The 27,470-nt window shown below is 33.7% G+C and overlaps 1 protein-coding gene across 2 annotated transcripts; it reads right to left on the reverse strand.

Annotated features, from left to right (window-relative positions):
* Positions 1-4,467: 4,467 nt before the first annotated feature.
* On the reverse strand, positions 4,468-26,061 carry LOC114344662 (uncharacterized). Of its 2 annotated transcripts, none has more exons than XM_050649937.1 (7): positions 25,647-26,061; positions 9,508-9,737; positions 9,011-9,370; positions 5,819-6,190; positions 5,561-5,711; positions 4,855-5,423; positions 4,468-4,739 (listed from the first exon to the last, which is right to left on the reverse strand). In XM_050649937.1, the coding sequence occupies exons 2-7, from the start codon at positions 9,685-9,687 to the stop codon at positions 4,500-4,502; spliced, it is 1,872 nt and encodes a 623-aa protein (XP_050505894.1). In that variant the 5' UTR covers positions 9,688-9,737; positions 25,647-26,061; the 3' UTR covers positions 4,468-4,499. The 2 variants fall into 2 exon arrangements, with proteins under 2 accessions (XP_050505894.1, XP_028151293.2); XM_028295492.2 differs by lacking the exon at positions 25,647-26,061 and adding an exon at positions 13,757-13,803.
* Between the last annotated feature and the right edge of the window lie 1,409 nt (positions 26,062-27,470).

Consider the following 27,470-nt stretch of genomic DNA (forward strand, 5'->3'; position numbering starts at 1 on the left):
AATGTGCCGCTCTAGGCAACTGCCTATATTGCCTAATGGATAAAGCAGCCCTGCTTGCAGCCCTAGGCCGCGGCCTAGTCGGCCTAGTGGTAAAACCGGCACTGAATAGGAATAGCCGAACTGTACCGACTACAGGACTTGTATTGTGCGTAGTCAGTTCAGTTCGGCTATTCCTATTCCGTTCCGTGGAACCTTAAAGTTCGTTTTACGGCTACTGCTAGCGTAAATTTGTCGCCCAAGGAGCCGTTCGCTTATTATGTTTTTGACGGTGTTGAAAACGAAAATGAAATTTAATTTAAATTTTAGGTGGGGGAATATTGTCAAAATCGCATAATAAATTATCCATATTTTTAAGATTAATTTGAAAAAAAAAAGAATTAATAATTATTTAAACGAAAATCAATATTCACAGATACTAGTAGCGTGGATTGTGGATTATTTTGAATGAATCATCAGTTGATCTCATAGCAGTGACCAGTAAAAATGAAAACAATCCTAACTGCGCAAGTCAGTACAAATAGTTTCCGCTTGAAGGCATGTATCAAAAGGACCGTTCAGTTACCAATTTCGAAACGGTACATGGATCGCTTGGAACAACACAGTGTACGATACGAATCATCGTTCATGTTCGCTTGGAACGTATTTTTTATAATGCGCATGACGAGGGCAGTACGAAGGACGGTTTTCATTTTTCATGTCACTTGGAACGCGCCTACAGATCATATAAACAATACATACACGAGTAAAGAAACTTGTGAAGTGGTGACGATTAAGTTCATTTGAGATGCTAATTAGGGGGTGATTTTCCTGATTTTTTAACAAAAAAAGTGGACCAACTTTATTTTGAGCGTTTGTTTACTTTTCATGGTATAATTTTTTTTGTAAAACAAAAATAAAGTTTTTTTAAACACTTTTCAAAAAGTGCTTTTTGATATTTCACGTTAAAATATTCGATTTGGAATTTGACGAATATGAACCAATTTTCATCAGCTAGTAACTCTGCTTTTACTACGTATAGAGACCTAAGGGGGCATCCATAAACTACGTCGTAAAAAATTTGGACTTTTTAATACCCTCCCCTCCTCCGTCGTAATTCGTCGTTTACAGACGAAACCCCCCCCCCCCATGTCGACGTCGTCATTGCAGTTCACGACCCCCCTTTCAGTGATTTAAAAAAGTTCAATGGGGTTTCTGTTTTTTTTAATCAACCTTGAAACTTTATTTGCGAATGTATCATAACAAGAACAATTAAGGGGGTAGGCGCAAAATCTTGGTCCAATGCTATTTAAATGCATTCTTTTTTGAAATCCTGAGAAAACTAATAAATATATTTGAAAAATATAAACGCAGAATGAAAGATTACATTATTACCGAGAGCTGAAAGTCCCTTAGGATAAACAAAAGGTTTCTTTTGAATGAAATTTTTGAACTTAAAAATCACACTAAATATTCTCTTTTTTTATCCCTGTAACTTATTAAAATAAACATTATAGATGTTTTCAGAAACTTTTGGCCCTCGGTAATAAAGTAATCTCTCAATCTGCGTTTAAAATTTTCAAAAAATTTTATTAGTTTTCTGAGTATTCGAAAAAAATGAATGCATTTAAATAGCATTGAACCAAGATTTTGCGTATAAATCTTCTCTAAGTATAAATACGACTTATTAACTAAATAGAACACAATATTTTATTTCCATTCATTCTTTCAGAACTATTTTTTCACACACAGTATGTAGCACGTAAATGAACTAACAATTTAATATTGTTTGCTTCCAGACGTTGTTCTGTATATTATATAGAAGTGCTTGTTTAAACCCAAAGAACAATGTCTTATTGTTTGTTGTTCTGTACAAAAGTGCTACCTAATATTATTTTAAGGCTGTGACTGATAAAAACGAAATGTATGCGATAAAAGTATCTATAAGAGAATTCTTTTTAATTTTAACAAAGGTGTATTTATTCGCAAACGTTTTGCTTTATTTTCAATTTCATTTCAAAAACTACTTATACGTTTTTATATGAACATCTGATACTTTAATGCTGGTAAAAGCTAGTAAAAAATTATATCTATAGAGGCAATAATGACAAATTTAAATATACCAATATATTAAACGACGGCGAATGTGCACTCATACCCCCCACCCCCCTGTCGTATTATGTCGAAATAAGCAAGCCCCCCCTCCCTCTTCTCAACGACATAGTTTATGGATGTCCCCTAATATATACATCGCCTTTTTCACTTTTTTACAGGCTATATTTTACAGGCTAATCATTACAGAAGAAGAAAAACAGAACGATAAATGAATTTTGATGGAATCTCACATTTGTAAAAAAAACAAGCCAACAGTCGGATTAGATAGGGTCGATATAAAGAGGCAATCATCTACCTCAAGAAGTAACTGCTAACATAATGTCATCTGGTAGAATTCTGGCTTATACATTGATGGTGATCGATAATAAAGCCATAGTTTTTGAGGTGCCACCAGGGCCGCCGCTACCATATGTGCAAAGTGTGCAATGCACACGGGCGCCATCTTTTAGAGGCGCCAAAATCCAGGATAAAAAATTGCAAAACAATTTACAAAAAAAAAACAAAAAACAAAAATTTATGTTAAAATAAAAGTTGAGAAATTAAATAGGATTCAGATAAATACACATAGACCAGGGCGCCTCTGTAAAAATATTACCTATATCATCAAAATCGGCTGCAGAAAACATAATAGGTTATTAATATAGATGTCCATAGTCCATACTATTCCAAAAAATTTGGTTTCGGCCTGGAGGGGGATGTGTCACAAGAAAAATCTTATTTCTCTGGACTGTTTTGAAAAATATTGAGCACATATTTTTTAGTTTTTCGATCTGTTATTCATTTCGCGAAATATTCGCTTTTTTCTTGTGAAACTTTGGGACTCACCCATTTCCTTACGCCCCGCTCAAATCGTCAGATTTTTGAAATATAAATATACACTGTTTTGCATGTACCATGTACCTACTTAACTTATCTTATGTTAATCTGACGATTTCGAGTTTTTCTAAGGATATATTTTTTTTCGGTCCCCCCTTAACGAACTCCCCTGTGTTAAGAGCTAATATATGGTAGAGGTACATTTTCAGGCCACAAGGTTTCTCCTTATGTAATAATCTGACGCGCTCGAGTAACTGCAAAAATCCCCGCTTGGACGCCCCTACCATAAGCATTAGTTCTCTTGCTCAACTATAATTAATGCTAGGGGAAATAAATAGAAGTTAGATATTATGAAAAATAAACTAAAAACTCAATAGTTCTTTGTAGAATAATTTCTGTCATTCTTTCTATTTTAATTTTCAATTAAATGAGTTTGCACCATTTTTGGAATATTGTAAAATTTTTAGATAATACTCACTCCTGAGTATATTGTGTTAAAAATAATATATGTTATTTCAAGATTATGAGATTACCTATTCATGTAGGACGTGAAACTTTGATAGATATTTTTTATTTTTTATTCATGGATTTGCAAGGTTTTTCTAAAGGTAAATATTTTTAAGCAAAAAAATCACGTTGTTGCCTACCAAAAAATCACGTAGGTGGTTACTGGGTCAGCAAAATCATTCGAATTTATTTTCCATTTCGTTAGATACAATATACAACAATAATTTTAACAATACAATTCAAGGTTAATATAAGTATCAAGTTCAATATCATATTTACTGATAAAACAAAAATGTATATAAAACTATTTTATTGTTATCTTTGTCGATTTTTCTCGAGATATATTTTCCCTATATTAGGAGTAGGTACCTATATAAAAATATATTATCTACTTAACTTTTAAGATCTTTTGATATCCATGAAATAAAAAGGAGCTTCTGTAGAGCTTAGTGAATCCTGCTGCTTATTAGGTAATACATTACATTGCCTGTATTTAAATATGTATAGGTTGCGTAAAGTGTTCTTCTATTCTGACTTTCATCTTATTCCTTTGATAGACGTTTTCAGTTGTTGTTTAGTAGATATAGAAGAGATTTATTACATCTTTAACTCTTACTTTGACAAATGCCTTCGTTAAATGGATCAAACGTAGGAATGCGGGTTTATTGCGCTCTAATGCCTTCTTTGTAATCTCTTTTGTGACGAATATTGTATGTGGTTAAGTTTCCGGCACAGATAGAAAGTAATAAATGTTAACCTATTATGAATGTTTACCTCTCGAAATTTAACGACACCACTCACATACAAATGACTTTGTAATAGATATGGTGTGCTTCAATAATTTGTTGGCAACTATACACGACCTTCCCTCGCGAAAACCTTGTTTCTTATCTGCTAAGTTTATGAGCTGATTTAGGTACTTTTGTTATATATAACTTGTTATATTTATTTCAGAATTTTCATTGATAATTTAGATTTTATACCTCTTTTTCTGTTAAGTTATTCTGCAGACGTTTGGAAAAAGGCATAATTTATATAAAATAAAACAAAACATTATTCAGAACATGAGTATTTTATTTAAATACTTAAAATCCATAGAACATTTTTCTTGCACCAGGACAGCGACGCAGTGGTCTTACCATATATCTTAATCCATCAACTACTTCACCTCCTTCAGCTGAGAAGATTGCGTAATCAGTCTCGTTTTCGTTGACGATTTTCAAAGACGATCCATTTACGTCTTTAAGAAGAAGCTCTTCGGTTTCGTTGGGTTGGACAACTTGACTGCGTACTATCTCCTGCTTTCCTCCTTTAACGTGAACGATCTGTAAAAGAGAAAGACCATTAGTAAAGAAAACTTAAAAGAGAATAAAAGTAACAAATACAGTTGTAGAAATACACCTAGCCATTATTTTAAAATATATTGTTAGATTAACTTACCTGAGCGGTAAAAGCATGAGTTCCATGATTAGCAACTGTGTATCTATCATGAGCAACGGGTTTACGTTGGGCAGCGGGGCGCATAACAATTCTTGGTCTGCGCGCTGGTCTGCATTGTCGAGCTTGAGGACCTTGTTGGTGCTGTTGTTGAGCTTGGTGGTGCTGTTGTTGAGCTTGGTGGTGCTCTTGTTGCGCTGGATGTTGACCACCTTGACCTGAAAGATGGGCTGGTCGTATCATTGGCCTGCAAGATGGACGACGGAATGGACGACGTCCTAAACCTGCTGGGCTACCTGATTGTTTACGAGGACGGGATACTGCTGGTTTACGTGCAAAACGTCCTGATGTAAGTCCAGGATGGTGTTTAAGTCTACGAACTACAACATGTTGGAGTTTGCGATGTCCAGCTGGGTACACGGGTCTTCGGTTATATCTACCAACTTGATGCATGACAACTACAGATGATGCAGGTGCCAGATGGAAATCATTCACCATCATTATTGATTTTTCATCAGACACAAGTTGTTTGATTTTTCTTTCAATGTCTCGAACTACTCTTCCACCCTTGGCTACAACAAAATAAAATATTAATTCATTGCTAGATATTATCCTACCTAATATTTTCAATTTACGAGAAGACTTTCCATAAGGCTTTTGTTTAACAGTTCAATTAGTGTGAATAAATAATTATAAACAAAAAATTTACCGGTGATAATAGCAGCGTCTGTGTAATGTCTGTTCAATATATTTAACAGAGCTACTCCAGCGTCTTTCTTATGTTCAAGTTTTACAGTTTCATTTGGTTTGACTACCTTGTATTGATCATTGGCACGGTCATCGCTGTCAGTGTATGTAACCTGAAATTAACGATCAGCTATAAATAGTAAATAAAATTTGTTTGGATCTATAAGTTTGTACTGCCTTGATTTTATAAACTGTGTAGTAAGTAATCAAAAAAACTTACCTCAACTTCTATATCAGATTTTCCGTGGTTGGTAACAGTGAAGTTATGATGTTCGGAAATGGTATCATCCTTAGGATCATACATCAAAGCAGGGACGGATGAACGTGAGTTCAAATGCAAGCTCTCTAAATTTGTTAGAATATTAGTAACACCAGTTTCTTCTTTCTCATCAATATTTCTAATCAAATCCTCAATATCTTCAATAACATCTCCTCCTTCAGCTCTAAAAACTGCATCTTCAGTCTGGCTTGTGTTGATAACTTCCAAAACGGTAGATTGGAATTGAGCTGTGAGTTCAAAAGACTCAGATGTATTAGGCTGAACGGTTTTGCGATGGAGCTCTAGAGTTTGAACGGGTGAGGTACGCTTCAACTAAGAAAAAAATTACTTTAGTATCAAGAATAAAAGAAAACATTTTAATACGGCTAATTTACAGTGAAATGGACAAAAAGCAACGAGAAAATGAGTGACTTTCAATATTGTCTACACCTTAGCTTCACGTGACAAACCATGAGGTTATGAGAAAGATGAATAAAGAAATGGAAATCTTCTTCTTCTTCAGCTGCCATCTCCGCTACGGAGGTTGGCAATCATCATAGCTATTTTAATTTTTGAGGCAGTAGCTCTAAATAATTGTTTTGAGCTGCATCCAAACCATTCTCTCAGGTTCTTCAGCCATGAAATTCGATGGAAATCTTAAATACCGTCAAAACAAGAAAATTCGAATATCTCACACATATTACACGTGCAGAGAGATGCAACCTGCTCCAATTGATTATGCAGGGAAAGATTCAATGAAAAGAAGCATAGGGAGACGCAGAATATCGTGTGCGCAACCTGAGAGAATGGTACAGATGTACATTGTTACTGCAAATATTAATTGGGATAACGTTAGATCACGGAAGAATCCAAACCCGATTTTTTAAGTAGAAAAATTAACTTTAATCGTTTATGGGATAATAGAACTTCAGAACTTTGGAAGAAAATGACATGAAGAGAAAATGGGACACTGCAATAAAAGAAGAAGATTATATCCATCACATTGAAAAGAGATTAAATACTTATATATTAGAAAACGTAAATATGGTCAACTGGATAAGTGAACTATCTGAGTATATGGCATAGATGACAAAAAAGAAATCAGAGAAACTCATTATAGTCTAAGAGCTAGTGAACCCTCCGACTAACGGTCGTGATCGGTGATAATTCATATCACACTAAGGCTAAAAACCATGACCTGGCAGGCCTCAGCGGTGCACGTGTGAATCGTGTGCACCAGGTGAATCGAAAAGTGCAAATTTAGGGGGTAAAATAAACTTTCTCCTGTAAGGTTTAAATTTAAGTATGTGTTTGAAGAGTCATTTAGAAGAAATGTGTACAATGACAGGCGATTCTGAAGATCATAAGACCTTGCCAGGCGAGGGGAAAGATTAGGGGTTTTTCCTAAAATTATTCCTTTTGCATCGAACAAATTTTTTTTTAGGTTTTTTGAATCATTCCAAACAGAAAAGGTCATTAGTGATTTTTCTCTTAAGTTAATAGTTTTTGTTATATAAGCGATTGAAAATTTTGAAAATTACGAAATCGGCCATTTTTAACCCTAAATCGGACATTTATCTAAAAATTCCAATATTGGCAAGGTACGTAGATATTCCTTAAACATTGATTGATGAAATCCCGAAGAGTTTTTTGCAATAAAATATCGAAAACCCCTTTGTTTTTTTAATTGCTAATCAAGCGGGCGCTACACTGTAGTATAAGTGAGGACGTTTGAGTTTGCATAAATTCATTATCTCGAGAATGGGCACATTTCAAGAGAAATCCTCAGACAGGTCGATTTTTATTTTTGAATTAGGACTTTTTGGTATATATATAATACTAGTGACGTCATCCATCTGGGCGTGATGACGTAATCGATGCTTTTTTAAATAAGAGTAGGTGTTGTGTGATAGCTCATTTGAAAGGTTATTTAATTCTCTATTCAGTAATATAAACATTAACATAATTATTTATACAGGGTGTACAAAAAATTTTTTTTCTTCTATTTGCCAAATTTAATCAAAGTTAATTTAATAAAAAAATTTTTTTTGTACACCCTGTATAAATAATTATGTTAATGTTTATATTATTGAATAGAGAATTAAATAACCTTTTAAATGAGCTATCACACAACCCCTACTCTCATTTAAAAAAATCATCGATTACGTCATCACGCTCAGATGGATGACGTCACTAGTATTATATATATATGCCAAAAAGTCCTAATTTAAAAATAAAAATCGACCTGTCTGAGGATTCCTCTTGAAATTTGCCCATTCTCGAGATAATGAATTTATGCCAACTCAAACGTCCTCACTTATACTACAGTGTCGCGTCCGCTTGACTAGCAATTAAAAAACAAAGGGGTTTCCGATATTGTATTGCAAAAACTCTTTGGGTTTCATCAATCAATGTTTAAAGAATATCTACCTACCTTGGTAACTTTGAAATTTTTAGACAAATGTCCGATTTAGGGTTAAAAATGGTCGATTTCGCAATTTTCAAAATTTTCAATCGCTTATATAACAAAAACTATTAACTTAAGAGAAAAATCACTAAAGACCTTTTCTGTTTGGAATGATTCAGAAAACTTAAAAAAAATTGTTCGATGCAAAAAAAATAAATTTAGGAAAAACCCCTAAACTTTCCTCTCGCCTGGCAAGGTCTTATGCTCTTCAGAATCGCCTGTCATTGTACACATTTCTTTTAAATGACTTACTTAAACACATACTTAAATTTAAACCTTACAGGAGAAAGTTTATTTTACCCCTTAAATTTGCACTTTTCGATTCACCTGGTAGATACACGTGCACCGCTGAGGCCTGCCAGGTCATGGTTTTTAGCCTTGGTGTGCTATGAATTATCACTAGAAAAATTTCTAGCCCTTCAGGACGACCGTTAGTCGAAGGGTTCACTAGCTCTTAGACTATAACTGTAGGACTAAAACACTGTTGGTGAGTACATAAATTAGGGTATTGAAGGATAAAGTGTGATGTGAATCTCTCAAAATAAATCACTAGAAGAACAGAAGGGTCGTCAATTCGTCAAGCCGAAAAATGTTCTAAATTAATTTGACTAAAATAAAAAAAGCAACAAACAAGAAAACAGGCAAATAGTTTGCCTAAAATAAAAGAAAAGAGAGGAAAAACTTACCTCAATATCGAAAGCAGCTTTACCAAGGTTAGTTACAGTATACTTTCCAGGATGTTCATTGCTTCCTTCAACATTTTGACTCAAAACAGTGACAGCAGTTCTTGGGCTTAAAGAAAAGTTTTCCAGAACGACCATTTCAGTTTCTGTTTCGTTTGAGTCAAGAAGTTCTTCCATGTTGTTTTCCAAGTCGTCAATAACGTGACCACCTTTAGCAGAAAATGATACTTCCTGTTCGTAACTGTTGTTGCTTACTTTCAACACGCTTTGTTCAAGATTGTCCTCAATATCTATCTCAGTGGTTTGGTCTGGCTGGACTACAAACCATTGTGGAGCATCATCTTGGTTATTGAGATGTATTACCTAAAAAACAATATATTTAAACATTTTTCTAAAATGTATCCCACACATAAAACAACAGAAATTGAGGATTGTAAAAATATTCGAGAAAATATATTACAAAAGATAAAAAATTACGAAATCAATGTGCAGATACAAACCTCAACAAAAAGATCAGCTTTTCCGTGATTCTTGACGACATACTTTTTGTCTTCTTCCTTGTCTCCTCCGTTCTGAGATAATGCTAAGATAGTAGTTCTAGGAGGTAAAACGAAATTCTCCAGTTTCGATAACTGCGAAGTGGAGAAAACGGTTTCATATTTGTATTCTTTATAATACATCTTTTCCACTGAATATCCTGGGGTGGTTTCAGTGACGGTAACTTGCTGGGCTAAAAAAAGGAAACAATAAAGTGACAGATATATATCAACATTATATTGAACTTATTGGACAAGTAAACAAAGACATATTTGTATTCTTTATAAATATGTCGTTTCCACTGAATATCCTGGGGTAGTTTCAGTGACGGTAACTTGCTGGGCTAAAATAAGGAAATAATAAAGTGAAAGAACCAACATTACTTATTGAACTTATTAGACAAGTAAACAACGAACCAAAAACCGTAAATGAATAACAGAAAATCTCAAATATACCTCAAAACTGATGGAACTCAAACTTAAAATGAGAGAGGATGAAGTTAATCAGTTGAGCAAACCTTTCAATGATGATGAACTTAGATCCGTCATCCACATAATAAAAAATAATTAGACCCTGGGCATTGGTAATCTGCGCGTAAACCAAATTAAGAAGTTTGGATCAAAACCAGTACAAAGGTTCCTTCAGATGATGAACAGCTAAGAAGAATATATGACCCAACAGTTGATGAGATAACCAAACATCATCAAAGAGATAAAAATCCAGAAACTGAAATAGGCAGAACATATACGTAGAGCCAATGAAGAATGTCTTTTCAAATAGATATGGAAGCCGAACGGTAGGAGACCCTTATATAGGTACTCAAACCTATACTAGGATGGTGGGATAACATTCTAAAATATTTGCATAAAATGAGCATACACAACTGGCGAGAAGATATGATTGTCCAAATAGGTGAAGGCAAGTCGTACAGGCACGAAGACTTACGAAACGTTATGAACAGAGAAAAAGAATATCAGTGACACTGACCACGGTTAACAATTTCAAAATTGAGATTTCCCTATAAGTATTATATTCAACACCCAAGATATAAAGAAGGAGGAACGCCAAGTAGAAAATGAAGGGAAAGAAGAAAAAATGAATTTTAATATACATTTACTCCAAGACGAATCTATAAGGGATCTTTACCAGAGGAGACTTAACCAGAAATTACGCTAATTCGGTTTCAGAAACGTCAAAGAAACGAACGAGCACGTAAAATACAGTATAAAATAATCTATATAAAGTAAAAATAAACTAAGAAACCAAAAAAACGTTTTGAAGAAAAACATTCCAGGTATATATGAAAAGTATGAACACCTACTTCTCAGAATGGATACAGAAGTTCAAAGAGAAAAACAGAGAAGCAAAACGAAGGACCGCAAAAGAAAATAAAGAAGAATGGGAAGGAAGAAGGAACGTGTGCATAAATTGAACAATTTATAGGAGGAACAAGGAAATTTGATTCTTGGAAAATATTGAAATATTTTAGGAAAAATACCTACAAAAAAGTCGAAATACAATACGTATCTGACGAAAAGTGGGAAAAATACTGTAAACAACTAAACACAGAAAACCGCTCAGATTTCATAGAGACAGACACAGAACATGAAGAACACAAAATAAAAATGAAGATATGATGGAGCTAACATTAAGGAAAGTAAATAATACCATAGGAATTTCAATAAAAACACAACAAATCAGGAGAACCAGGTCGAATCTTAGATCAACTAACAAAATACGGAACAGAAAAACTAATAATAATAATAATATGTAAGCACTACGAGCCTAGTAGGCCCATGGCTTGATGTACTATTTATTCTTTTCCATTCCCTTTTGTCAGTCGCTTCTCTTTCCCAGTTCCTTACGTTAAGTCTTCTCATATCTTCTTTAACTCCATTACTCCATCGTGGCCTTGGTCTTCCTCTTCGCCTTTTCCCTGCCAATGCACTAGATAGTACCATTCTGGGAATTCTAGATGGAATCATCCCTTGCACATGGCCCAACCATCTAAGTCTTTGCGCCTTAATTACTGCTAATATGTTAGGATCTTAATAGAGCTCAGTTAGTTCCTTATTTGTTCTTCTTACCCATTGTCCATTTAAGTTTTTCCCACCGAAGATTTTGCGCAGTATTTTCCTCTCCCAAACTATTAACAACTCTTGGTGATTTTTTGTTGTGACCCATGTTTTAGAAGCATACGTTACTATCGGCCTTATTACGGTCTTGTAAGTTCTTATAGTTTTGCTCTTCGTGATATATTTTTACTTCTTAACAACCCACTAAGAGCAAATATAGCGCGGTTGCCCGACATAGTTCTTTTTTGTATTTCTCCTTCACAGTTAGGATCTCTTGTAAAGACAGTTCCTAAGTACTCAAATCTCTCAACTTCTTCGAATTTATACTGTGTTCCCTTCGCTGTTGTCATTGTTATGTATTGCCCCCGAACGAATTGCTTATTTGTTCATTCTATATACTTTGTTTTTGCTTCATTTATATACAATCCTTTGGTTTCTGCCCTCTCCTCTAGGGCAGCACTGCTGTTTTTTGTGGTAGATCAGACCTGTTCTATTAACGTTTGCTTCCTATATAACCTTTTCTAGTAATATGCTAAACATTATAGACGATAATGGATCACCCTGCCGCACTCCTGGTTTGACCTCAAAGCTTTCTGTTATAGTATTATTTATCTTGACTTTATTCATTGTTCTTTGGAGAGTTAATTTTATAATTCTAATAAGCTTTGAACAAACGTCCATGTCTTGCAATGCTGTGAATAATTCGCTTCTTTTGACTCTACTGTCTTTGACAGAAAAACTACAAATAGGTAATCTTACTCGAAATTTTCAGTAAAGCTATAAATCTAAACCATTTCTAAACGAAATAGACACCAGTGCACATCGCATTCATTGACTTAAAAAAAAGGCGTATGACACTGTACCCAGGAAACCACTATGGAAAATGATGAAGAAGGTGAGAATGTGACAGGGCACACTATAAGATACCGCAGAAGTTAATAGAAGCCATAAAAAACCTATACAACAACAATAGGGTAAGAGTTAATAGCGGCACTAAATACTCGAACGAATTTAAGACCACAAAAGGCTTACTACAGGGACCTTCTACATCTCCTACGCTGTTTAAGATATTCTAGAACAAATATTAAAGCCATGAAAAAGGAAATCTGAAGGTATGGGAATACCAATTCGAGATGACTTCTTGTACACACTAATTTGTAGATGACTAAGTGGTAACGGCTCAAGGTGAAGAAGATCTACTCTGTATGCTCCAAAAACTAGAACAGGAATACACAAAAAATAAACCGGAAATAAAAATAAAAGACTTAATACTTAAGAGAGGCTCTGGACGTAGACCTGGCTGGCCAATCTTAGGAAGTTGACTAGTCTAACGTCAAATGATCTATATCGAGCTGTTGTGAATAGAATAAGATGGGTCAATGTGGTCGCCAACATCTCCAGAAGATAGGCACCTTTAGAAGAATACTTAAGAACACAACAAGAACCAGTAAGAAACTTGGAAAAGACGAAGATGGGGAAATTAACGACATTGAAAAATTTAAATACTTAGGATTCACAGTCTCAAAGAATTGAACAACTGAGCAAGAGATAACCAGCAGATTAGTATAGAGAAGAACATGTATCAAACAAATAAAAGTGTACTATGGGATAGGCAGATTACCAGAAATATAAAGAAAAAAATATAGAATAACTTGATTCGTAGCGTAATGATGTACAGAGCAAAGAATTGGGTATTAAACAAACGAAACAGGTTCAAAATTACAGCAAACCGAAATGGAGTTCATGAGAAAAAGTTGTAGATTAACAAGGCTGGACCTTAAGATCGGTCAAGGTGTATATAAAAGGTCGAGCCCACAATAGACAAGACCTTGCCATACTTGTTGCCAACCAACCTCATTAGGGATGGTACATAAGAAAAGGACACTACTTCCAAATTAACAACTCCAAATACAGTAGTACAAGTACCAGCTGAAAGAGTTCAACAAATTAATCAATATTTGGGAACTACCATAACGGACCAACTTGATTCAAACATAGAAATAAAAGGCAGACTTGCAATAGGTAACTAAAAAGAAAATTTCTCATTTTGACCATGATAGAACCAGTTTGATAACCAACATCGGATAATTTCAATACAGCACATAAAGACGAACGAATAAGATAAACATTTACTTACATCGTTTCATGTTGAAGGCGGTGTTTGTTGGGTTTAGTCAAAACAAAGTGATGCATACTGATGATGGGACTTATTTTATAGGTACCAAAGTATAGACGATAACGTCCCGAAATATGCATTCAAAAATAACAGTTTATCAGATTATTAGATTATGAAACAAACAACGCCTTCGCAGTCTACTGTTATGTGGAATGTTTTTGGCAAAAGTAGATAACTATAATTATTCATAGATTTTCCAAATTTATCCAAAAAATAAAATTGACGTTGACATTGATTTTAGCCAAAAAGAAAGAAAGAGACCAAAATTTTAGAAAATATAATTTGCTTCATTTTTGTTTATATATATATTTGTATCGTAAAGTTAATCATGAGTGAGATAATTGAATAATTATAATTGTCACTATTTTCCCCATAAATGGAAAAATATTGACACAAAATAAGTTGTAAAAAGAAACTGTAGGAAATCGCATTTGCAACAATTTCAGTCCTTACGATTTTTGTCGAAAAGTTGAAAATGGCGGTGATATTGACCGAAAAGGGTTCTCATTAAAATTCAAGAGGGTGTCTAATGAAGCGACGGAATTAAATCGAAATTTTAAGTTTAAACTACAATTGACTAAAGTTTAGAATAATAAAATTTGGGGTGCACGCCGTGCATGAGGTTAAGCTTTTTTTTGTCTAACCCGACTAGATTATTGGTGCTTAAATATTCATAAATTAAAATATTTTGTGAATATAATTTTCAAGGAACCAGTACTATTTTTTGTTTTGTTTTCCAGATCTAAAAAAATTGACAACTTTAATATACTTTTTAGACGATAAGCATTCAACCTAGGAATTTTGTGCAGTAAAACGAATTGTCATGCAACTTTTTGCATTCGATTCGGGAGAGCGTCAGGAAATTTTGTCAACCAAATTGATCTCCGGGAGATAAAAATTGCATTTTGGGCATAAGAAAAATTCATTTTCAATGTGCATTTCGAAGAGATGGAAAATTAAAAATTTAGAACCCGGAAAATATTGACGGAAATGAGTTCAATTTATATACTCGGCGGTTTTGGGCGTCGCTGAATACGAATTTTATGTCGGCGATAATGTCCAAGGTACCTGGTGCTCAGAATGGAACTCGTCGCCAGAAGTTTTATATTATAATCATTCAAAATCATTCAATAACCATAACTCGGGGGGTTTTGGGGTCGCTGAGCACGAATTTCGTGACTACGATCGATGGTCTCCGAAGTACCTGGTGTCCAGGGTGAAACTCATCGCGTAGAGTTTTATGTTATAATCATTAAAAATCAGTCAATAACTATTACTCGGGGTCTGTGTGCATGTCAGTCATGTAATTAATAAAATTTGTAATTCAAAATGCCATGGTTTACCATCTTATCAAAATAAAAATGATTAATCTTCAAAAGTTGTTTTAAATAAAAAATCATGGATAATTTTTTTTATATATGAACATTGGTCATTTGATTCTGACCACTGTCGTTATTGACCGGTTATTGATGAAAACTCTAATTTTACAACATTGGCCAATTGGTCTCCATGAAATTCGTACTCAGAGACCCCTAAAACCTCCCGAATAATGATTATTGACTGATTTTGAATGATTATAACATAAAACTTCAGGTGACGAGTTTCACCCTGGGCACCAGGTACGTTGGAGTCCATCGTCGTCATGAAATTCGCACTCAACGGTGTCCACAAAACCCCCGAATAATGGTTATGGACTGATTTTGAATGATTATAACATAGAAATCTAGATGCCGAGTTCCACCCTGGTCACCAGGTACGTCGGAGACCATCGCCATCATGAAATTCGTGCTCAGCGATCCCAAATCCTTCGAGTATAAAAATTGAACTCATTTCCGTCAATATTTCCCTAAATTTTCATTTTCAATCTCTTCGAGATGTACTTTGAAAATTTATTTTTCTTATGCACAAAATACAATTTTCATCTCCCGGAGAACAGTGTAGTTCACAAAATTTCCTAACACTCTCTCGAATCGAATGCAAAAAGTTGCATGACGATTCATCTTACTGAACAAAAATTCCTAGGTCTTGGGCTTTTTAGTGCTTCGTTGATCCGCCTATTTAAGTAGTCTTCTTGACAATTGAGGTCACAGTAACTAAATCATCTACTACTATCATTGTTTGATTTGCGTGTATAGATATAATGCTATGTGGAAATGCGATCAATGATTGTCCCCGTTTAGGATTTTGTCCTCTTCAGGGTTTTAAATCATCTGAGGCTGCGTTTCTTTTATTCACAGGCTCCGTTAGATTATGAATAATTAAGTTCTTCATTCTGTTTTGTCTTACAAACACCTAATTAAGAATATCTTGTCGCTTTTTAGAATTATATAATTTCATATCATTAACTTCGTTTTGCAGTTTTTCAATTAATTTGATCAGTTTTGGAACAGTTTGAAACAGTTTTGGAACAAAATTCATGTCATATACTATTGGAAAGGTTATGGAACAAATGACAACCTACAAGCACTTAAAATACTAATTTTTTTTTCGTGGAATTTATGGCTTTGGTGAGAATCAATTAGCCAGACTATGTTAGATTGAATAATTAATTTGTGTAAATTGTTTCATAGTATCAAACTTGAGCATGATGTATTCATTTGTTTTGTTAGTAATATGTAGCATTAGTAAGGTGTTTAATGTTTTTTTTCTTCACAGCGCTAGGGCATCAACCCTGTTGAACACCTCGGAGGTTTCAGCCCTCTTTGTGTGTGTGTTTTTTTATTTCTTTTTTGGTTTTTTTTTATTTTAATTGGTTATTATTTTTTTTTGTTTTTTTGTAATCACCTTTTTTTTCCTTTAATGCTTTATATTTAGTTTCTTTCGCAGAATTGCTTACAAAATTGGTTATTAATTTTACAATTTTAGTTTACAGTTTATGATGTGTTGATGAAGTACATAAAGTATATCATTATTTCCTGAAAAAATAATACAATTTAGGTCTATTGGAAGGTTTGTCTTGTAGTGAATTAAGTTTCTATATAGTTTGTTAATGTTTACATTATTTATTGGACATTCAAGTAAAACATGTACTATGTACTCGTACCAATGTACCCATTTTACCACAACTACAAAGTGGATCGTCTGTAATTTTCATTTTGTGCTTATAATAAGCTGTTAGTCCATGGTTAGCACGTATTCGATTTATTGTGGCGACAAAGTTTCTGTTTGGTATTTTGTGAAACCATGGTTTTCTGGGGATTCTTTGCTGGTGTTTACAAAAGTTTGTTTTGGTTGTTGATGCACTGTCTAGGTTTTGCCACATCTCATTTATTTTGTTTCTTTGATTTAAGTATAAATCGGACGGGGGTAGTTTAAGATTTTGTTGTTCTCCTGATGTTGGGCTGTTTTTGCTAAGGCATCCACCATTTCATTACCTGTTATACCTGCGTGTCCCTTTACCCATAGATATATGACGACTTTATTCTTGATGTGTATCTCATTATGTAAATACAGGATTTTTGCTTCAATTCAATATGATTAACTGATCTATTTATTTTAAACATTTTTAAGTTTATCTACTGCACTTTTGCTGTCCGTACATATTATGAATTTGTCGTGGTTAGAGTCGAGTATGTATTTCATAGCTTGCACTATTGCTGTTAATTCTGCAGTGTATATAGAAGCTTTCTTTGGTAAAATAAATTTTTTGTCGGCATTTTCCTCAAAATGGTAAAAAGCACAACTGGTATATTCTTTTAACTTTGATCCATCAGTGAATATAGAATCATAGTTTGGTCAGTATTTGTTTTTTGTTTCGTTGAACTTTGTTTGATTAATACTTGCTACTTCTTGACTTTCAAAATCTTCCGCGACGGAGGTTGGCAATCATCATGGCTATTCTGATCTTAGATGCTGCTTCTCTAAATAGTTCGGTTGATGTGCATCCGTACCATTCCCTCAAGTTAAGCAACCACGAGATTCGCCTCCTTCCTACACTTCTCTTGCCCTGGATTTTCCCTTGTATAATCAACTGAAGTATGTTGTATCTCTCATTACGCATAACATGCCACAGGTACTGCAGCTTTCGTGTCTTGATGGTTTCCAATATTTCCAGTCTTTTGTTGACTCTTCTCATGACTTCGTTGTTTGTTATATGCTCGGCCCATGATATCTGCAGGATTCTTCTATACACCCACAGTTCAAATGCTTCCAACTGTTTAGTAGTCAATGCGTTAAGTGCCCATGCTTCTATCCCGTAAAGCAGAGTTGAGAAAATATAACACCTTGCCAGCCTAACTCTCAGTCTAATTTCAGTTCTCTTGCACAAAGTACCTTTCTCATTTTATTGAAGTTTGTTCTTGCTTTCTCTATTCGAACTTTGATTTCTTTGGAGTAATCATTTGTGTGATTAATTATTGTGCCAAGATAGTTGTAGTTTTCTACTTGTTCTAAAGTTTTACCTTTAATTGTCAGACTTTCAAAATAGTAGGTTCTAATTTCACGTGAAAAAATTTGTTCAGGTGAGTAAATTAAAACCGGGGGGAGTTGGTTGGAATAGAGTATATCTGTAATGTCAGCTATTTCTGAGAAAGTTTCTACTATGAGGGGGGTTTTCTTGAAGTGCCAGTATCTATGGGTCCTAACTTGAACTGTTAGTGACTGTATACTAAAATACTAATTGAAAAATGCGTTAAATATGGATAATAAACCACTCACGTTGATTTTCATCGACTTCAAAAAAGCTTTTGATACCGTGGAACTACCGGCGGTATTAAGAGCATTGGAACAAAGCCGAATAGACTATAGAGACACAAGTTTGGTTAAACATATATGCAACAACGCAACAGCATCTGCTAAACTCCATGACTTTACCGATAAATAATATAGAATTGAGCGAGGAATTATACAGGGCGACACCATCTCCTCCCAACTATTTTCTGGAGCTCTGGAATATGCATTTAAAAAACTGGATTGGGCTAAAAGGGGAATAAATATTGATGGTGAATATCTGAGTCACTTGTGCTTTGCAGATGACATTGTCATTATAGCCGAGAGTTTAAATGAAGCTCATAAAATGATGGAAGAACTAAAACACGCAATAGAACAAGTAGGCCTGAACATAAACTTTCAAAAAACAAAATATTTATATGACCAATTTAGTTCCAAATGATATTATGGGAGAAGGCCTAGACATATTTCTTCTTCTTTTTGTATATACATGACTTTGTGTGTTTTTTTTAATGTGCCTCTAGTAAGTTGCCGTTCCATCGTTTTCGTGGTCTTCCCACTGATCGTCTTCCTCTCTCGCTATCCTTACTAGTCTATTTGTTGTCATTCGTCTAATGTGGTCATTCCATTCTATTCTTCTGTTTCTTACCCAGTTATTAATGTTATCCACCTTGCATCTCCGTCGTATATCTGTACTTCTAACTCTGTACGACAGAGTCTTACCATCGATTCTTTGAAGGGTTTTCGTCTCCGCTGTTTCGAGCAATTTTTCGTCCTCTTTGTGTCGGGTCATGTTTCTGCCGCGTATGTCATTATTGGTCTGATATCTGACCCAATTGAACAGGCCCGGCCCCAGGGGTGAGCGAACTGGGCGGCTGATTTAGGGGCGGATAATTTTTTTTTAATATTATAAAAAAACAATATTATAAACATGAGCGGCAAAAATGCAACTGTAAAATATATATATATATATATATATATATATATATATATATATATATATATATATATATATATATATATATATATATATATATATACATCTTTATATCATACCTGAACCATCTGGAAAACCGTACAATCCTGAACCTCCTATATCTAGAGTATTTAGAGTTGCCCACGGCACGCTTATATTCATTAATTCTAGCGGGGATTTCAAAAATGTATATATACAAAAGAAATTTTTAATATTTTTAAAGATATATAAATAGGGATTTTACATAATATTGACATAATCCTGATCCCCTTGTTATTTCAGTCAATTCTGAACCCAAACATATGTGTATATATACAAACCTGAGCCTAATAGATGTTGCCAGTTTTAAGTGAAATGGGATTCTTAAGGAAATTTTCGTATGGCTTCAGTAAGTAGTCAAAATAAAAATTAACAAAAGAAAAGCAAGAATTATCTTTTACATATGCATAAGTTTACACCTTTTTGGAGAGTTACAATTTATCTAGTAAATTATTTGTATTGTTCATTAAGTGAACAAATAGACAAACCCTTCTGTTTATTTATTTTCCGGAGAAGAATAAATTGAATATAACTCTTATAATGTTAGTCTCTTATAATGGTGGTCCCTGGGATTGGGATCTCAGATTACAAGAACACTCGCCTGTGGAGTAATGACAGCAGTTATTTAGTTAGTTAGTTTATTTTTCAAAATAATAAACATCCAGGCTTTAAAAAATTACAAATTATAAATATCTCAAAAACAAACTATTAAACTGATTGTACTAAAATATTATATATAAGAAATTAAAGCAACCTCTTTTATCAAACACAATGATAAACTCGTTGGCGTAAGTTTTGATTGTATCTCAACAACAACAAATGTTTAAAAATGCAAAAATGAAATACATAGTGGATTGCACAGTAACGTTACATAGTATTTAAAAATAATACCTAATATAAAACTCATTAATTAAAAAAGGGTTTTAAACAGTAACAAACTTGTCGGCGAAGGTATCACATTACTGCAAAAGATCGGTCCCACATAATGAATATCATAAAGAAGGCGAACCCATCATAATATTGCAAAACGATATTATGTCCCACCGAATTAACAGCGATGGCATCATATTACTATAAACTATACGTTCCAGGTTCCAGTTCTTATAATGAATGTCAAAAATATGACGTACCTATGTTGACAGCAATTTATGCAAATTAACAAAAAAGGAATAAATCAGGAAAGTATTCGGTACAATAATTTATTATCAAAAGTAGGTAGGTACATTTGTACATTACTTGATTTTATTATTTATTATAGCTTAAGTAATGGCAATTTCAATTGCCTGCAAGCGTAAAAATAATGTGATACAGATCAAAAATAAAAAAAATAATGTCTTTCAAAATAGTGAAAAAAAATTAAACATCAACTAAAAAATATTTGAAAAATAGTGTTTAATATTTAAGTTTTCCTTTATACATATATTATAAACGACAGCTTTGATACTTGTGCATTTTATTTCTATAAATACCTCGAAACTCATATAAGTTGATGCACTTCTACCTTAACGGGAGGCTTTCTGTTTTTAATATGGTCGGAAAAATATTCTGCGATAATGCTTTTTTGTTGCTTTGTCCATGGTTGTCTCCTATCAATAAAGATTTTCTTTTTTAAATGGCCCTTTTTTTGGTGGTTCTTTATTATTATCTAAGTTAGCTGAAGTAGATGGAATCTGGTAATCGGCGTTTAGATTATCATCCAATATATATTTTCCATTTCTTCACCTTGCGTGTCAGAGAGAGGAGGTAAGTTAATGTCAATTTCGTCTAAAGTTTTACCTTTGTATTTTTCAGCTCCTTCCATCATTAAAAGTAAAAGTTTAGAAATTTTAGCAGTTTGTTATACTTTTTCAGACAAAGGATAATAATTGCAATGCGTTTGTAATGTGTGTCCCATGAATTTGCTTAATTGCTCCATATCATTATTGTAAAATTGGAGAAGTTGAGTAATGGTGGCCAAATGCTTTCGAAGTTTTGTTGCTGTTATACTCGCAGGTCTCTCCAACTGGCATTTCTTGGCATATTTATGAATAATTTTAGTTCCATCAACAAATCCTCTTCCAGTGGTGTGAAATACAAAGTCACTTTCAATTACAAAGTTATTTCTACAGTGTAAAATATAATCGAAATGAATTTTCATTGATAGTGATAACAACATGGGTACTCCTCTTCCACGCTTACCTCTTATAACAAAACGACTGTAAGTTTTTAATAAACATTTTTCAGCTTGAGTTAAACATTTTTCGAATTCGGTATCATTTTCACCCCCTAAATTAATCCATTTAAACGTTTTGATCTTTAGCTGAGCCACCTCTGCTGGTCTTCGTCTGTTAAGAAGAATGACTTGCGCATACAGTGTGTCTTTTAATGAATTATAGGTCTTAAAATCATACTCATCTGATTTTAATTTGTCAAATAATTCTTCTGCAGTTGTTTGCAAAAAAATGTTAAGTTTCTTGAGGTCGTTAGTAAGCGGCAAAAGTTCTTCCTTGTTCCATTTATTCTGATTGAAATTGGTACATGCTTGTGCAGACACTTAATTGCACCATTGGGATTCTATAAGATTTTTCAATATTTTAAGGTCTTTTCTCTCATCGCGTGTGTCCTCAATCTGAACAAGATTAATATCTGCTAAGTCGCAAGATTTTTTTTATAAATAAAATTTAATAAAAAACTTTGGTCTTGGTAAAAGGTATATTATTTTAAAAAGCCCTATAGGGCTACAAACATCGAACAGAACGTTTTCGCTCTAAAAAGAGCATCATCAGTGTTGCAAGAACATGGTGAGCCAACCAAAAAATACGAAGGTCAAAGCCTTTCAAAAATGGACTAAAAGTCACATCAAAATGCTAACATAGCAAATTCCAAAGGATGGATATAATCCCTAAGGATATGGCCCTAGGATAACATATGACTCCCACAGGTTGTAAGTGGGTCAAAGGTAACAAATTAGGTCATTGTGTTACAAGAGCTGACAGGCAACTCAATGGTATATACTCAATGGTATACAGCCAGCTACAGGAAATTCTTCCTAGTGGATTTTTTTATAAATGTCCCAAAATTTATGGCCAACGTTGGTGACTCATAATTTTCTGTTTCTGGATTATATTTTGCCAGTTTATTAACTCCAGAAATTATTAGTTGAAAATGCTTTAGGCGAAGAATACCTATAAGTTTCTTAATCTCTGGATTTTGTAGTCTTGCAAAGTGTAAGAGTTTTGCAAGTCTTCGCATATTCTTTCTTACCAAATCCATATTGCCTTTACTTTGACGGCCTTTTATGTACGAATATGTATACTGACAAATTAAGGGATCTTTTTTGGCAATAATATTTATGTCATCTGCGTGCATCCTGAAAAATTTTTTTGATTTTAATAAATCGTCATGTTTAAGAAAATGGTGTAGAAACAAAGTAGTTTGTCCGTCGCTTTGGGTCGTTCGTCTTCTATTATTATCCTTATCATAATTATTAGACGGACAAATTTTGGTATGCCTAAGTAAACATTTTTTCTTATAGTATCCCAAACAATACTTGCACGGTAGATATTTATCTGCACTTGACGACTTATCAGTAAGGTTTGTCCTTTAACAGGTCTTAATGCGGCGTCTGCCCGATTTCCGATAAAATTTACCTTCTTAAGTTTGACAAAGCCAATCGTCTCTCTTTCAAATTAACTTTATGGCATAATATTTAACTACCTCAATTTCTTTTGAGTGCCATTAAGAAATATGTCTAGCAAAATGAGATTGTACATCTTTTTCGCAATAGAAGCAAAAATCCCTTGGATCTTTGTAATTTTTCCTCAACGTTTTTTCAACAAATGGCTAAAAAAATGTACAATGAATCAAACACATTAAAAGAAATAGGAAAGATTTAAGTAAAGTAACATTAAAAAAATAATCATAGTTGATTTTAACTTATTAGACACAAAATCTTGTGTCCAAGTTATTTCGTCATTTACGACTTGTCAGATAGGCTTTTTATACATGTAGCTGAGTTTGGTTTGTTTTGTTGGACACAAAAAACCGTCTTACGAGCCGTAAACGACAAAACAAACTTACCAGGGTATGTCATGTCTAATGGATTAAAATCAATTCTGCTTCTTTCCTTACGTTATAGGCTTTCTCACAGATTGTTAGTTTGATAATTATTGGAGTTTAGGAAAGCGTAAAGTACCAAATTGTTTTGTATGCCATATTATACTGCTTATATCGTAATTTAAAGCCATGGAATGGAGCCTCAATGTTAGGCATTTCTCGTAGGAATCGAATTACGAACAGGGAGATAAGACGGAGAAGAGGAGTGACGGATACCATACTAAAGTGGAACTGGGCTGGACACATAACTAGAATGTCGGATAACAGATGGACACAGCAAATAATACACTGGAGACCAAGACAAGAAGCATATCGAAGTAGAGGTCGTCCGCCAACCAGATGGTCTGAAGAAATAAAACGGATCGACAAAAATTGGATGCAAACAGCACAAAACAGAAATGCATGGAAAATACTGAGGGAGACCTATATCCAACAGTGGATAGATCCGGGTTGAATGATGATCATGATCGTAATTTAATTGAGTTATTACCTTCTCTTCTAGAGCAAGAGATGATATCCTTTTAGCTACAGAACTGCTGCTTGTCTGTTGCCCCTTTTCACTTTCCTTCTCCACTTGATGTTTACTATCAAAATTTAAGAGTTTCTGTATTATTAGGGATTCGTCCTTCTCGCGCTTCTCTCTTTCAACCGGTTTTTTTAAATGATATTGAAGAAACGTTATTCGCGTGATCCGCTCTATCAACCACTTCTTCAAGTATTAACGAATCGTTCTCACGCTGCTTGCTGTCAACCAATTCTTCACATATTTGTGGATGGCTCTTTCTTAGTAGAATACTTAAATTTGAGAACTGCAAGAATAGTCTGGGCAGATTATCGGAGAATAAGCAATTTTTGGGAAAAGTTATTTACCAGCAATTTTATTGCTGGAATCGAATCTTATGATCCTATATATTAATAATATAGGTACGCAAAGTCCACAGATAGTGTGCTACTTTTCTATAAACAAAATGGCGCCCGAAAATCGTGTATTTTCAATCTTTGCACTACAACTCCAAAGATTTTAACTTTACACCAAAAACACCCAAATAAAAATTCACCCTAATGAAATTCTGCATAGAGACAGATTTTTCTCGATTTACTTCGACGAAATTTTTTTTCGGAAAATGCGGGTTTTTTTCAACAAAATTTTTAATTTTCAACTAAAATTTTAGGTTAGTAATTATTTATGAATAATTAAACAACTTAGTGATATAAAAGCTCTTTTGGTATCGATTTTATTTCCAGAAGCCGATGGAAATTTAATAAACAGTTTAGCAACAATTAAATTGTTAATTAAATATTTAGGGTCGCCATAATAACCACAATAATTATAATGCATAAGAATAACTATGATTCTTGTAAAAAATGGCACTATACCTATCTAATGTACTTTACAGAATTGAAATTGGAATATTTGAGCGGCCTTAGGAATATTTTAAAATTATAAACAATTTTTTGCCTTATAAACAAATATAATATCTCGGAAAATATTAAATTAAATTAAATTATGAAAACGGTCTTGGAAAGAAAGCGGCAGGACGCTTATTTTAAAAGAAAAACTGTTTAATTGCAATGAGTGGTTCCTGAGATACAACCGGTATGTAGTTGACCGGCATGTACGGCGAAGATATACATAATAGGATGGTAAATTTTCGAATCATCACCTTTCTATTTCGGTTCTCTTTCTCCGCACAAATTTTCATATCGTCAAAAGACTCATAACATATATTATAATAATAAAAACTATCGGTATTACGAGTGAAAAATACCAAAAATACCAAAATTTCAATAAAACATCAGGTTGGAGAAAATGGAATGTCAACGTTCAAAATCGGTATACGTTAAACAAAAATGCATTTTCTCGGCTTCCCATGGAGCAATTTTCTTCAATTTTTTTTGTTCCCAATTTTGTTCCTTTGACATTAATAAATGTCAAAGTTGTTTTTGTTTTGTTAAATAAGATTTAAATTTTCTGTTATGTTTTCTCTAGAAATTTAATATACATTTAATCCTTAAACCCTTTTTCTCAAAGTGAGAATTTATTTTAATCCCTTCTGTATAACTTAACTTTACCTAACTTATAAACACATATCAACCATCAATTTACAACGTCCTTTATTATTCATATTCACTTTTAAATCGAGCGCACACAGCGACGTTCCTGAACCAAAACAAACGACTGTTGCAAAGTTACAAAACTAAAGAATATAATATATACCTATTAACAAATCTGTCAGGCTAAAAATAGAATTCGCCGAATCTTTACACAAAATAACGACAAAGCAATGTTGCCACATGGTATGGATCAGGATGGTATTAATTGTGATATATACATAAAGATCATGTATATTCGAGAAATTGTTTCCAGCGCCAAAGTGGCAAATGTCTGAACTAAAAGATACAATGCTGAACCATACTACAAACAGGTTTCTCTCGGATTCCAAATGGCATATTGAATTGAAAGTTAATCAGTTTTGTCCGCTGATGACACCACTACTTTAAAAAAATTATTTATATTGTAAGTTTAAAAATATATGTCAGTTATAAAAGGAAAACAATCCTGAACCAATATACAGGTTCAGGATGGTTAACGTGGTTCAGGTTTGTGTTTAAGTTTTACTATCGAAGGCTCAGGATTGTACTATAAATGAATGTATATATATATATATATATATATATATATATATATATATATATATATAATCCTAAACCCATTTACCCTAAGGTGTCGGGTGTAATGTCTTTAGTTAGTTGCATGCACAATTTTTCTCCATTGCTTCTTATTCTTTGCTTGGTTTCTTGCTTGTTCTTTGCTGATTCCTCGTGTTTCTAGGATTGAGGTTACATTATCATCCCATGTCTTCATTGGCCTGCCCCTTGGTCTCTTGGTTTGTCTTCTGGCTTCCCATACTTTTTTAACTGGTCTTTCTTGGTTCATTCTAACCATGTGTCCATACCATCTCAATTGGGCCTCTTCAATTTTTTTAATAATTGGTTGGACCTTAAGATGTTCTCTGACTGCCTCATTTCCAATCCTGTCTAACCTGGTTATACCCATTATTCTTCTAAGAAATTTCATTTCTATGCTCTGTATTTTCGATTTTAACTTATCAGTAAGCGTCCAACTTTCACTACCAAAAGTTAAAATCGGTACAAACACCGTCTTGTATATGGACACTTTGGCTTTTTGGGATACTTCTTTTTTTTGACAGAAACGTACTTTTGATTGCGTGATACATCCGAGCAGCACTTTCTATTCTGGAACTTATTTGTAGTTTCTTCAGTTCCTCTGCTCTCTATTTGTACTCCCAAGTATTTGTAAGTATCGACTTGTTCAAGTGTATTTCCGTTAATTGTTATCTTCGTTTGTTTTCTACTTTTTCCACATACCATTACTTTCGTCTTCTCATTATTGATTCTCAGATTTCGTTTAATTAGTGCAGCGTTCCATACTTGTAAATTTCGATTGAGTGCTTCTTCATTTTTCCCAAATATCACTAGATCGTCTGCGTATGCACACTCTGAGATCCACACTGCTTCTAAATTTCTATGTCCGGCATATAACTTTACTGTTTCTGCTCTAGTTTCTTTAATTATGTCATCCAAGACAATGGTAAACAGTATGGGGCCTAGGACTCCTCCTTGACGTAGCCCTTCATTTACTATGAACTCTTCGGATTCCATATTATCGGTTCTGATTCTGTTCCTTGTATGTCTATATATACTCATAATGGCTTGCCTGAGTTTGATTTTCACACCTTTCTTTTTTAAACATATGTCAATCACCTTCCTTGGAGTACTATCAAATGCCTTTTCTAAGTCTATAAAGGCTTGGTATAACTCGGTGCTTGAGTTCCGTGCATTTTGTATTAATTTCTTGATAGTAAAAATGTGATC

The sequence above is a fragment of the Diabrotica virgifera genome, chromosome 1 (genome assembly GCF_917563875.1).
Source record: "Diabrotica virgifera virgifera chromosome 1, PGI_DIABVI_V3a".
NCBI classification, from domain to species: Eukaryota; Metazoa; Arthropoda; class Insecta; order Coleoptera; family Chrysomelidae; genus Diabrotica; species Diabrotica virgifera.